The sequence below is a fragment of the Ranitomeya imitator genome, chromosome 4 (genome assembly GCF_032444005.1).
Source record: "Ranitomeya imitator isolate aRanImi1 chromosome 4, aRanImi1.pri, whole genome shotgun sequence".
Lineage (NCBI taxonomy): Eukaryota > Metazoa > Chordata > Amphibia > Anura > Dendrobatidae > Ranitomeya > Ranitomeya imitator.
In genome coordinates, this window is record NC_091285.1 from 670999488 (window position 1) to 671013257 (window position 13770).

The 13770-nt window shown below is 45.3% G+C and overlaps 1 protein-coding gene across 2 annotated transcripts; it reads right to left on the bottom strand.

Annotated features, from left to right (window-relative positions):
* Window positions 1-7304: 7304 nt before the first annotated feature.
* Window positions 7305-12395, bottom strand: CLPP (caseinolytic mitochondrial matrix peptidase proteolytic subunit). Of its 2 annotated transcripts, none has more exons than XM_069767275.1 (7): window positions 12249-12395; window positions 11861-11962; window positions 9323-9394; window positions 9052-9242; window positions 8469-8656; window positions 8187-8292; window positions 7305-7727 (listed from the first exon to the last, which is right to left on the bottom strand). In XM_069767275.1, the coding sequence occupies exons 1-7, from the start codon at window positions 12270-12272 to the stop codon at window positions 7625-7627; spliced, it is 786 nt and encodes a 261-aa protein (XP_069623376.1). In that variant the 5' UTR covers window positions 12273-12395; the 3' UTR covers window positions 7305-7624. The 2 variants fall into 2 exon arrangements, with proteins under 2 accessions (XP_069623376.1, XP_069623377.1); XM_069767276.1 differs by having other exon boundaries at window positions 9146-9242; window positions 12249-12394.
* Between the last annotated feature and the right edge of the window lie 1375 nt (window positions 12396-13770).

Here is a 13770-nt window from a genome sequence, read left to right on the forward strand (position 1 = left end):
CAATTTTGCCCCTATCCTCCCTGTTGGAGGCGAATTGACAGCTGCCAGATGTGAACAAGGGGGACTTAAAGAGTTTAAAGCGTGAGAGCGATGGCGCCAAAGTGTATATACCGTACAGTTGCTAAGGTGGGGCCCCGACATGGGATACTCACCACACACGGGGATATGAACACACACATAAAATGTGCCACACACTACCATGTGCTTGAACACATATACCACCCTCAGCACACATTTCACCACACATACACCAACCTCACCACATAAGTCGAAACACAAAAGTCACCACTCAAAACTCGCCACATGCAAAACTAGGCTCACGCAAAACTCACCTCATGGAAAACTCGCCACACGCAAAACTTGCACACGCGGTAAAAATGCCACATGCAGAAAAGTTGCAACACATGCAAAACTTGCACATACTCAAAATGTACCACAAATGTACCATATAGGAAATCCGGCAGCTGTCAGTCACATGACCTGTCTATAATGTGTATGTGTGAGCTAATATATACTGCCAGGGGGAGGGCTTCCTGTTGGCTTGAGATTTATCAGGCTGCCAATTTAGATTAAAAATACTGACCAAATAACATGTGAACGAGGTCTAATACAGGAGGAGATGACATACAGCAGGTATATACTACATACAGGAGGAAATGACATACAGGTATAAACTATATACAAAAGGAGATGACACAGGTATATACTATATACAGGAGGAGGTGACATACAGGTATATACTACATACAGGAGATGACACAGGTATATACAGGAGGAGAGGACACAGGTATATACTATATACAGGAGGAGATGACATACAGGTTTATACTATATAAAAGAGGAGATGACATACAGCAGGTATATACAGGGGAGATGACATACAGGCATATACTATATACAGGAGGTGACATACAGGTATATACTATATATAGGTGAGATGACACAGGTATATACTATATACAGGAGGAGATGACACAGGTTTATACTATATAAAAGAGATGACATACAGCAGGTATATACTATATACAGGGGAGATGACATACAGGCATATACTATATACAGGAGGTGACATACAGGTATAGACTATATACAGAAGAGATCACATAGGTATATACAATATACAGGAGGAGATGACATACAGCAGGTATATACTATATACAGGGGAGATGACCTACAGGTATATACTATATACAGGAGATGACATACAGGTGTATACTATATATAAGGGAGATGACAAACATGTACGGTTATATACTGAGAGGAAAATGTGAGGTGAAAATGAGGGGTGTGAGTGCAAAATGAGAGGAGTGAGGGAAAATAGTGGAGTGATCAGAAAATGACAGATATGAGGTCGAAATGTCAAGTGTTAGGGGGAATGAGAGGAGTGAGGGGGGAAAATGAGAGGTGTGAGGTGCTATAACTAACCACAGATATTTACTATGCACAGGCAACGCCGGGCTCTTCAGCTAGTCTTAATATAAATTAGAATGTTAATATTGATTGTATCATTCCATATACAAAAAAATTAAGTATGCGGATATCCCTCTATATTCTGTATGAGCCCCCCACAAAATCTCTATATATGCCATGTGAGCCCCCACCTGGCCTCCAATCATACAGTGTGAGCGCTCTATATACACTGCTCAAAAAATAAAGGGAACACTCTAAAATCCCACATCCTAGATATCACTGAATGAAATATTCCAGTTGTATATCTTTATTTATTACATAGTGGAATGTGTTGAGAACAATAAAACCTAAAAATTATCTATGTAAATCACAACTAATATCACACAGAGGTCTGGAGTTGGAATGATGCTCAAAATCAAAGTGGAAAATGAAGTTACAGGTTGATCCAACTTCAGTGGAAATGCCTCAATACAAGGAAATGCTCAGTAGTGTGTGTGGCCTCCACGTGCCTGTATAATCTCCCTACAACGCCTGGGTATGCTCCTGATGAGGCGGTGGATGGTCTACTGAGGGATCTCCTCCCAGACCTGGACTAAAGCATCCGCCAACTCCTGGACAGTCTGTGGTGCAACGTGATGTTGGTGGATGGTGCGAGACATGATGTCCCAGATGTGTTCAATCGGATTCTGGTCTGGAGAACGGGCGGGCCAGACCATAGCTTCAATGCCTTCATCTTGCAGGAACTGCTGACACACTCCAGCCACATGAGATCTGGCATTGTCCTGCATTAGGAGGAACCCAGGGCCAACCGCACCAGCATATGGTCTCACAAGGCGTCTGAGGATCTCATCTCGATACCTAATGGCAGTCAAGCTACCTCTGGCGAGCACATGGAGGGCTGTGCGGCCCTCCAAAGACATGCCACCCCACACCATTACTGACCCACTGCCAATCTGGTCATGCTGAAGGATGTTGCAGGCAGCAGATCGCTCTTCACGGCGTCTCCAGACTCTGTCACGTCTGACACATGTGCTCAGTGTGAACCTGCTTTCATCTGTGAAGAGGACAGGGCGCCAGTGGCAAATTTGCCAATCCTGGTGTTCTGTGGCAAATGCCAAGCGTCCTGCAAAGTATTGGGCTGTGCGCACAACCCCCATCTGTGGATGTTGGGCACTCAGACCATCCTCATGGAGTCGGTTTCTAACCGTTTGTGCATACACATGCACATGTGTGGCCTGCTGGAGGTTATTTTGCAGGGCTCTGGCAGTGCTCCTCCTGTTCCTCCTTGCACAAAGGCTAAGGTAGCGGTCCTGCTGCTGGGTTGTTGCCCTCCTACGGCCCCCTCCACGTTTCCTGGTGTACTGGCCTGTCTCCTGGTAGCACCTCCAGCCTCTGGACACTACGCTGACAGACACAGCAAACCTACTTGCCACAGCTCGCATTGATGTGCCATCCTCGATGAGCTGCACTACCTGAGCCACTTATGTGGGTTGTAGAGTCCGTCTCATGCAACCACGAGTGTGAAAGCACAACCAACATTCAAAAGTGACCAAAACATTATACATATACATATATATTATATATATACAGGTCCTTCTCAAAAAATTAGCATATAGTGTTAAATTTCATTATTTACCATAATGTAATGATTACAATTAAACTTTCATATATTATAGATTCATTATCCACCAACTGAAATTTGTCAGGTCTTTTATTGTTTTAATACTGATGATTTTGGCATACAACTCCTGATAACCCAAAAAACCTGTCTCAATAAATTAGCATATCAAGAAAAGGTTCTCTAAACGACCTATTACCCTAATCTTCTGAATCAACTAATTAACTCTAAACACATGCAAAAGATACCTGAGGCTTTTATAAACTCCCTGCCTGGTTCATTACTCAAAACCCCCATCATGGGTAAGACTAGCGACCTGACAGATGTCAAGAAGGCCATCACTGACACCCTCAAGCAAGAGGGTAAGACCCAGAAAGAAATTTCTCAACAAATAGGCTGTTCCCAGAGTGCTGTATCAAGGCACCTCAATGGTAAGTCTGTTGGAAGGAAACAATGTGGCAGAAAACGCTGTACAACGAGAAGAGGAGACCGGACCCTGAGGAAGATTGTGGAGAAGGACCGATTCCAGACCTTGGGGAACCTGAGGAAGCAGTGGACTGAGTCTGGTGTGGAAACATCCAGAGCCACCGTGCACAGGCGTGTGCAGGAAATGGGCTACAGGTGCCGCATTCCCCAGGTAAAGCCACTTTTGAACCATAAACAGCGGCAGAGGCGCCTGACCTGGGCTACAGAGAAGCAGCACTGGACTGTTGCTAAGTGGTCCCAAGTACTTTTTTCTGATGAAAGCAAATTTTGCATGTCATTCGGAAATCAAGGTGCCAGAGTCTGGAGGAAGACTGGGGAGAAGGAAATGCCAAAATGCCTGAAGTCCAGTGTCAAGTACCCACAGTCAGTGATGGTGTGGGGTGCCATGTCAGCTGCTGGTGTTGGTCCACTGTGTTTCATCAAGGGCAGGGTCAATGCAGCTAGCTATCAGGAGATTTTGGAGCACTTCATGCTTCCATCGGCTGAAATGCTTTATGGAGATGAAGATTTCATTTTTCAGCACGACCTGGCACCTGCTCACAGTGCCAAAACCACTGGTAAATGGTTTACTGACCATGGTATTACTGTGCTCAATTGGCCTGCCAACTCTCCTGACCTGAACCCCATAGAGAATCTGTGGGATATTGTGAAGAGAAAGTTGAGAGACGCAAGACCCAACACTCTGGATGAGCTTAAGGCCGCTATTGAAGCATCCTGGGCCTCCATAACATCTCAGCAGTGTCACAGGCTGATTGCCTCCATGCCACGCCGCATTGAAGCAGTCATTTCTGCCAAAGGATTCCCGACCAAGTATTGAGTGCATAACTGATCATTATTATTTGATGGTTTTTTTGTTTGTTATTAAAAAACACTTTTATTTGATTGGATGGGTGAAATATGCTAATTTATTGAGACAGGTTTTTTGGGTTATCAGGAGTTGTATGCCAAAATCATCAGTATTAAAACAATAAAAGACCTGACAAATTTCAGTTGGTGGATAATGAATCTATAATATATGAAAGTTTAATTGTAATCATTACATTATGGTAAATAATGAAATTTAACACTATATGCTAATTTTTTGAGAAGGACCTGTACATATATATATATATATATATATTATGCTGTTTAAGTGTTCCCTTTATTTTTTTGAGATAAATATAAATATATATATATATATATATATATATATATATATATCACAAAAAAACACATGCTCACCCCACTCCTGTCTCTTGTGCACGGAGTCTCGGCAGCATGTGATGAAATGATGTCCTTGTACCTGCTGTCTCAGACGCTGATTTGTAGAAGATGGAGCTGACCAAGCAGAGCAATGGGGGAGCTGGCCATCGTATCAATGATTACTCATGTGTATGGGAGGGCTCGCTGCCTTCTTTTTCTATAGGGTCCTGGACAGGAGACCACTCTATATACAAAGGGCTTGTCTGAGATTTGGAAAAAAAACATTTCTGCTTTCTTCCAACACATGCTTGTGTTTAGTACTGCAGCCGCATCACCTCAATGAAGCTGTAATCCCACCTGTGACCCAAGGACAGGGATGGCGCTGTGCTGGAAGAGTTTTAATATTTAGTACGAACCTTTCATTTAAAAGGATTGTCTACCCGATTTTTTATTTTTTTTTTCCAGAATGCTGACCCATCCTTAAACTTTAAGTATCCGTGCAGCCCGGCTCTTACACCACCCTGGTATAATAAAATCCACTATATTATTATTATTATTATTTATTTCTATAGCACCATTGATTCCATGGTGCTGTACATGAGAAGGGGTTACATACAAGTTACAAATATCACATACAGTAAACAAACTAACAATGACGGACTGATACAGAGGGGCGAGGACCCTGCCCTTGCGGGATGGTGGGGAAGGAGACAGTAGGTTGAGGGTTGCAGGAGCTCTGGTGTTGGTGAGGCGGTAGCTCCGGTGTTGGTGAGGCGGTAGCTCCGGTGTTGGTGAGGCGGTAGCTCCGGTGTTGGTGAGGCGGTAGCTCAGGTGTTGGTGAGGCGGTAGCTCCGGTGTTGGTGAGGCGGTAGCTCAGGTGTTGGTGAGGCGGTAGCTTCGTTGGTGATGAGGCAGCAGCGGGGTCAGTGCAGGCTGTAGGCTTTCCTGAAGAGATGGGTTTTCAGGTTCCGTCTGAAGGATCCAACTGTGGTTGATAGTTGGACGTGTTGGGGCAGAGAGTTCCAGAGGATGGGGGATATTCGGGAGAAGTCTTGGAGGCGATTGGATGAGGAGTGAATAAGTGTGGAGGAGAGAAGGAGGTCTTGGGAGGACCGGAGGTCACGTGAGGGAAGATATCGAGAGATTAGTTCAGAGATTCACTATATAATAATAATAATAATAATAATAATAATCTTTATTTTTATATAGCGCTAACATATTCCGCAGCGCTTTACAGTTTGCACACATTACTATATGAAAACAGTTACAGAAAAGGGAAAACTTTAACCCCTTCGTGACCGCCAATACGTCTTTTTACTGACCTGAAATATAAGAGACAGTTCGTGGCCTTAGCGTCTGACGGCTGTTGTAACCTGTTCAGAAGTTATCATCATTTAGGAGGTAAAAATACATATTTTCATTCCTGTCATGTCACTTTGCATTAATTCCTGAAAATCACCTGAAGGGTTAATAAACTACCTGACTGCAGTTTTCAATGTCCAGGGGTGCTGCTTTTAAAATGGTATAACTTTGGGGGGTTTCCAATATATAAGGCCCCAAAAGCCACTTCAAACCTGGAGAGGTCCCCAAAAAAAAAAAAAAATTTGTAAATTTACATAGAAAAAAGGAAAAATTACAGCTACATCTTTAATCCTCCTAAAATGCTAACAAAATCAAATAACAGTATACAAATGGTGCTGATGTATATCCGACATGTGGTAAATGTTATTTATTAATGTTTTGCTGTGGTATGACTATCTTGATTAAAGAGATAATCATTCAAAGTTTGGAAATTGCATTTTTTTCTACATTTGTCAATTTTTTTTATATTTTTTTTTTTATAAATAAGCAAAACATATCGGCCTAAATTTACCATTATCATAAAGTACAATGTGTCTCGAAAAAGCAGTCTCCAAATCAATGGGATCTGTTGAAGCGTTCCAGAGTTATTACCACATAAAATGACACTGGTCAGATTTAAATAATTTGGCCCCGTCACTAAGGGGTTAAATAAATTTTAGTAATTAACTGTGGTCATAACAGAATGAAATAAAAAAAAAAAATTTGTGGGGGGGGAACTTATTTCCAACACAGAAAAGGTGAAGTAAAAGATTTAACCTGTACAAACCAATTTGGGGTAAAACTTTGTACATTTTTGTTTTGTACGGTCAAAACAAGTCTCCTGTAATTCTAAGAGAAAAGTTAGCCAAAAAGTACAAACCAAGAAGATGCACCAGCACGAAAAACTTCCAGAAACTTGACCAGACGATGGCGCTGCTCTACGCGGCTCCCGTCAGGAGTACCGGCCCTCTGATGAAATCCACGTAAAGGGCTTTTCCCATCGTCCCATATGTCGATAGTGCTAGTAAAATTAATTTATGGCTAGTGAGAGTAACACTTCTCTTTACCACTCGTTGCCTATGAGACCGACCACCGCTGATATTTCGTTTACTAGTGAAGCTGATCGGGATATGGAGGTAACGGCGCTCCCCAACGATCCTGTCCAGCTGTAAAATAGTGCTTACAAGCCCAATAGGGAAGAGCTTGTAAGCGCTGCACACTTTATGCTGTCTAGCAGCGGTGGCCGGAAAAAGAAACGACACCACAATATCTGAAGATAATTTTATTTTCAATTTTTTTTCCTTTACCTGCCCTACAAGCCAGAAGCTATGGGGACCTGAGAAAGATCCCTCTGCCCAGTTCATACTGGTTGTGAGAAATCCGCCTTTTTTCTGCCAGCAGGGGGCAGTATAATGTGAATTATACACTAATGTCCAACAGTCCGGCCCCATCCAATGATCGGGGTCTCCTGTGGGTGAGGACGCTGCCAGGCTACGGCTCGGTGTGACCGGTCGCTGCACAGTCCTGCCTCTCCTCTAAGGCTCAGATGGTGGCGGCAGCTCCTCCGTTTTTCGGACAAGTTCTGGTTCATCTTCTCCATTTTGAGGGGGGTGCACCAACACTTTGTCCAGGATACCAAACTCCTGAGCTTCTGTGGGACTCATGTAGCGATCTCTCTCCATGACGGACTCTGGAGGCAGGAAAAAAGGTGTTATATGGGGGGGGGGGGCGGGCAGAAAAAAAAACGTCATCTCCGACCAGCAAATCGAACGGTCAATAATGGATGCAAACTGCAGAAATACAGAAAAATAACAAAAAGGAATGTACAAAGCATTGCCAGGAGGTGCCACTGCGTCAAAATGAAGCCCCCAGAGACCGTATTAACCCCTTGCCTTCACAGCCAACCATGGAAGACCTTAAAATTTGACTTCTCGGGCCTAAGGGTCTGTTCACACTGTCTTTTTACAATGTTTTAAATTACTGTTTTTCAAGCAGGAAGACTCTTGTATTTTTTTTTTTTTAGCATTTTCTAGTCTTTTTATTTATTTTTTTTAATCTCTGTGACGGAAGAAAAAAAAAGAAAGAAAGTGATTATTGCAGTGGAAACGCTGAACAATGTGAGTAGGCGTGGGGCGGAGCGTGCACTCACCGATCAGAGACAGCGGCTGACGCGTGTGCTTTGCGTAGATGTCGTTGATCTGTTTCTTGAGCTTCAGGATTTCCTCCGCCTGTATAGCGATGTCTGTGGCCTGACCCTGAGGATGATATACAGGTATCAGTACGACATTCGCTCCCGGGCCCCCAGATCTGTCACAGTCCCAGGGGAAGACTATAGGACTGCCAGCTTACAGAGGTAACAGTTACCTCTGCACTCCATCTCTATGTCTAAGAGTGCACCTCCATGTCTGTGCTTATAGGGCATGTGACTTACCCGGGCTCCTCCTGAGGGCTGGTGGATCATAATTCGGGAGTTCGGCAAAGAGTGTCTCATTCCATGGGATCCGGCTGCCAGCAGGAGGGACCCCATACTGGCTGCTTGCCCCACACACCACGTACAGATGGGGTTCAGTATATACTGCATGGTGTCGTATATTGCCAGACCGGCCGTCACCGAGCCCCCTGCAAATAGATATAAGCAAAGTATGACCGCTATATACTGAAAAACAGACCCCCAAAACTGGAGATTGGGGGGCTGCAATCTGCTTACACCAGGCAACATCACTCATAACTAGGGGCAAAAATACCCAGAGCTTCAACTTATCACAATGTGCAAAAATATATGCTTGCTGTCAGTGAATGCAAACCGATCCTGACCTGTGACTAAATATCAGCTGCACAGTTCTCTCCCATGTTCTGTTGCAATGTGTCAGTGCAGTCTAGATACCATTCCAATAAACCCTCAGCTATGGGAACTATTATTACTTCTGTGTATTAATAACAATGTTCCAAATCGCTAACAGCAATAAGAGATCTTGGAAATAGTGAAACACAAAGTATATTAGAGAGCTGCACACTTTCTATAAAGGTGATGGGAGGCGAGGAGCGGAGCACACGGTGCCGTGATGGAAACATGGAGGTGACCCCAAGCATCAAGGCTCCTCCGGTCACCTGGGCTGTTGATGTACATGTGAATAGGCTTCTTGTTACTCTCTGACTGCAGGAACAGGAGCTGAGCGATCACCAGGCTGGAGAGAGAGTCGTCAATCTGAATGAATGAAGAAAGAGATGCAAGTGTTGGGGGAGGGGCGCTGGGGAAGAGAAGGGGTTAATGATCAGGAATCTCACCGGCCCCATGACGCAGATAATCCGCTCCCGCAGTAACCTGGAGTAAATGTCATACGCTCGCTCCCCGCGGCCCTGAATAATAGAGAAACAATGAAAAACATGCAGAATAGTGAGTGCAGCTCTGGAGTATAATACAGGATGGAACTCAGGATCAGTAATGTAATGTATGTACATAGTGACTGTACCAGCAGAATAGTGAGTGCAGCTCTGGGGTATAATACAGGATGTAACTCAGGATCAGTAATGTAATGTAATGTATGTACACAGTGACTGCACCAGCAGAATAGTGAGTGCAGCTCTGGAGTATAATACAGGATGTAACTCAGGATCAGTAATGTAATGTATGTACACTGTGACTGCACTAGCAGAATAGTAAGTGCAGCTCTGGGGTATAATACAGGATGTAACTCAGGATCAGTAATGTAATGTAATGTATGTACACAGTGACTGCACCAGCAGAATAGTGAGTGCAGCTCTGGAGTATAATACAGGATGTAACTCAGGATCAGTAATGTAATGTATGTACACAGTGACTGCACTAGCAGAATAGTGAGTGCAGCTCTGGAGTATAATACAGGATGTAACTCAGGATCAGTAATGTAATGTAATGTATGTACACAGTGACTGCACCAGCAGAATAGTGAGTGCAGCTCTGGAGTATAATACAGGATGTAACTCAGGATCAGTAATGTAATGTATGTACACAGTGACTGCACTAGCAGAATAGTGAGTGCAGCTCTGGGGTATAATACAGGATGTAACTCAGGATCAGTAATGTAATGTATGTACACAGTGACTGCACCAGCAGAATAGTGAGTGCAGCTCTGGAGTAAAATACAGGATGTAACTCAGGATCAGAAATGTACTGTATGTACACAGTGACTGCACCAGCAGAATACTGAGTGCAGCTCTGGAGTATAATACAGGATGTAACTCAGGATCAGTAATGTAATGTATGTACACAGTGACTGCACCAGCAGAATAGTGAGTGCAGCTCTGGGGTATAATACAGGATGTAACTCAGGATCAGTAATGTAATGTATGTACACAGTGACTGCACCAGCAGAATAGTGAGTGCAGCTCTGGAGTATAATACAGGATGTAACTCAGGATCAGTAATGTAATGTAATGTATGTACACAGTGACTGCACCAGCAGAATAGTGAGTGCAGCTCTGGGGTATAATACAGGATGTAACTCAGGATCAGTAATGTAATGTATGTACACAGTGACTACACCAGCAGAATAGTGAGTGCAGCTCTGGCGTATAATACAGGATGTAACTCAGAATCAGTAATGTAATGTATGTACACAGTGACTGCACCAGGAGAATAGTGAGTGCAGCTCTGGGGTATAATACAGGATGTAACTCAGAATCAGTAATGTAATGTATGTACACAGTGACTGCACCAGGAGAATAGTGAGTGCAGCTCTGGAGTATAATACAGGATGTAACTCAGGATCAGTAATGTAATGTATGTACACAGTGACTGCACCAGCAGAATAGTGAGTGCAGCTCTGGGGTATAATACAGGATGTAACTCAGGATCAGTAATGTAATGTATGTACACAGTGACTGCACCAGCAGAATAGTGAGTGCAGCTCTGGAGTATAATACAGGATGTAACTCAGGATCAGTAATGTAATGTATGTACACAGTGACTGCACTAGCAGAATAGTGAGTGCAGCTCTGGGGTATAATACAGGATGTAACTCAGGATCAGTAATGTAATGTATGTACGCAGTGACTGCACCAGCAGAATAGTGAGTACAGCTCTGGAGTATAATACAGGATGTAACTCAGGATCAGTAATGTAATGTATGTACACAGTGACTGCACTAGCAGAATAGTGAGTGCAGCTCTGGAGTATAATACAGGATGTAACTCAGGATCAGTAATGTAATGTAATGTATGTACACAGTGACTGCACCAGCAGAATAGTGAGTGCAGCTCTGGAGTATAATACAGGATGTAACTTAGGATCAGTAATGTAATGTATGTACACAGTGACTGCACTAGCAGAATAGTGAGTGCAGCTCTGGGGTATAATACAGGATGTAACTCAGGATCAGTAATGTAATGTATGTGCACAGTGACTGCACCAGCAGAATAGTGAGTGCAGCTCTGGAGTAAAATACAGGATGTAACTCAGGATCAGAAATGTACTGTATGTACACAGTGACTGCACCAGCAGAATAGTGAGTGCAGCTCTGGAGTATAATACAGGATGTAACTTAGGATCAGTAATGTAATGTATGTACACAGTGACTGCACCAGCAGAATAGTGAGTGCAGCTCTGGAGTAAAATACAGGATGTAACTCAGGATCAGAAATGTACTGTATGTACACAGTGACTGCACCAGCAGAATAGTGAGTGCAGCTCTGGAGTATAATACAGGATGTATCTCGGGATCAGTAATGTAATGTATGTACACAGTGACTGCACCAGCAGAATAGCGAGTGCAGCTCTGGGGTATAATACAGTAGTCGCTCAGTACAGTATTCGTATCAGACAGGACCCATGTATTTCTTACTGACCGTTTGCTCCACCACTATAGGGATGAGTGGTGAGAGCCGCAGTGGAGCTCGATGCAGGTTCCTCACGTGCTGGAGAGCACATAGCCCTTTTAGTACCGGCCTCTATAAAGAAAATACATAACAGACGAGTCAGCAGATATCCATCACAACAGAATATATCAGCAAACAGTCCTCAATGCAGCACGAGACTAGAAGTCCCAACAAATAACACTAGCAGTGGTTGCTGGGACTAGTAGTCCCACCACTGCTGTAATCATTTTAGCTGTTGTCTCTAATACAAGAGATCACCTGCCTGGGATGTTATTTATACCAGATGCAGCACCATGCCCGGGCGTCTATATCTTATTAACAGATGGCATCCAGGTCTCCCTCCATGACAGACACGTACCGTCCCTCTGATAAGCAGCTCCATGCCGTCCTGGTGTCACCAGCTGCCTCCCAAAGTTACAAAAAGCCAAATGTCACCGACAAATAAGAAACAAAAAAATGTCTCCATTTGTGCAGGGTTGACTAGACCTGGGTCGCCATGTTTTTGAAGACCTCCTGGTTAGCAGAAACAAATACCGGCCCCGGAAAAATGGCTCCAGTGACAGAGACACAAATTTCAGGAAAGAGATGCAAAGGGGGGAAGTGACGTCAGGCAGGGCTCTTTGAAGCCTGATTGGTCGCCGCCATGTCAGTTGCTGGCAAGTCATGTGGTGTGAGAGGCGTGTTGCTATGGTAACGAGCGCAGTGTACTGAACGCCTGTATATTTACAGAGGCGGCTACTACTTGTTAACCGCAATTTTATTGTAGCTGTGTAGGTGACAAAGTGTCAGTGTGTGGCTATGGCGGACTAGAAGCAGATAGACGCTACTACGGATATCATTCATGACATGTTTTACTTCACCACCAGCAAGTTGGAGTAGTCACCCACTTCCTGTTTTGCATGTTACTAGGCAACAGCCAGAGCCTAGAAAAGATTGTGCCCAGAGTGAACTCCTGACTGCGCCTGCACATCTCACCCGCACTTCTCACTGCTCGCCCGCACCTCTCACTGCTCGCCCGCACTTATCACTGTTTGCCCGCACCACTCGCTCACACTTCTCATTCCTCGCCCGCACTTATCACTGTTTGCCCGCACCACTCGCTCACACTTCTCATTCCTCGCCCGCACTTATCACTGTTTGCCCGCACCACTCGCCCGCACTTCTCATTCCTCGCCCGCACCTCTCACTCCTCATTTGCCTGCACCTCTCACTGCTTGCCCGCACCTCTCACCGCTCGCCCGCACTTATCACTGTTCACCCGCACCTCTCACCCGCACCTCTCACTGCTCGCCCGCACTTATCACTTCTCACCCGCACCTCTCACCCGCACCTCTCACTGCTCGCCCGCACTTATCACTTCTCACCCGCACCTCTCACCCGCACCTCTCACTGCTCGCCCACAGCGCTCGTCCGCACCTCTCACCGTTCGTCCGCACCTCTCACCCGCGCCTCTCACTACTCGCAAACGCCTCTAACAGCTCACCCGCACCTGTCACCCTCACTGCTCGCCCGCACTTATCACTGTTCACCCGCACCTCTCACTCCTCGCCAACACCGCTCGCCCGCACCTCTCACCGCTCGCCCGCACCTCTCACTCCTCGCCAACACCGCTCGCCCGCACCTCTCACCGCTCGCCCGCACCTCTCACCGCTCGCCCGCACCACTCGCCCACACCTCTAACTCCTCGCCCGCACCTCTCACCGCTCGCCCGCACTTATCACTGTTAGCCCGCACCTCTCACCGCTCGCCCGCACCACTCGCCCGCCCCTCTCACTCCTCGCCCGCACCACTAGCCCGCACCTCTCACTCATCGCCCGCACCTCTCCTCGCCCGCACCTCTCACTCCTCGCCTGCACCTCTCACTCCTCGCCCGCACCTCT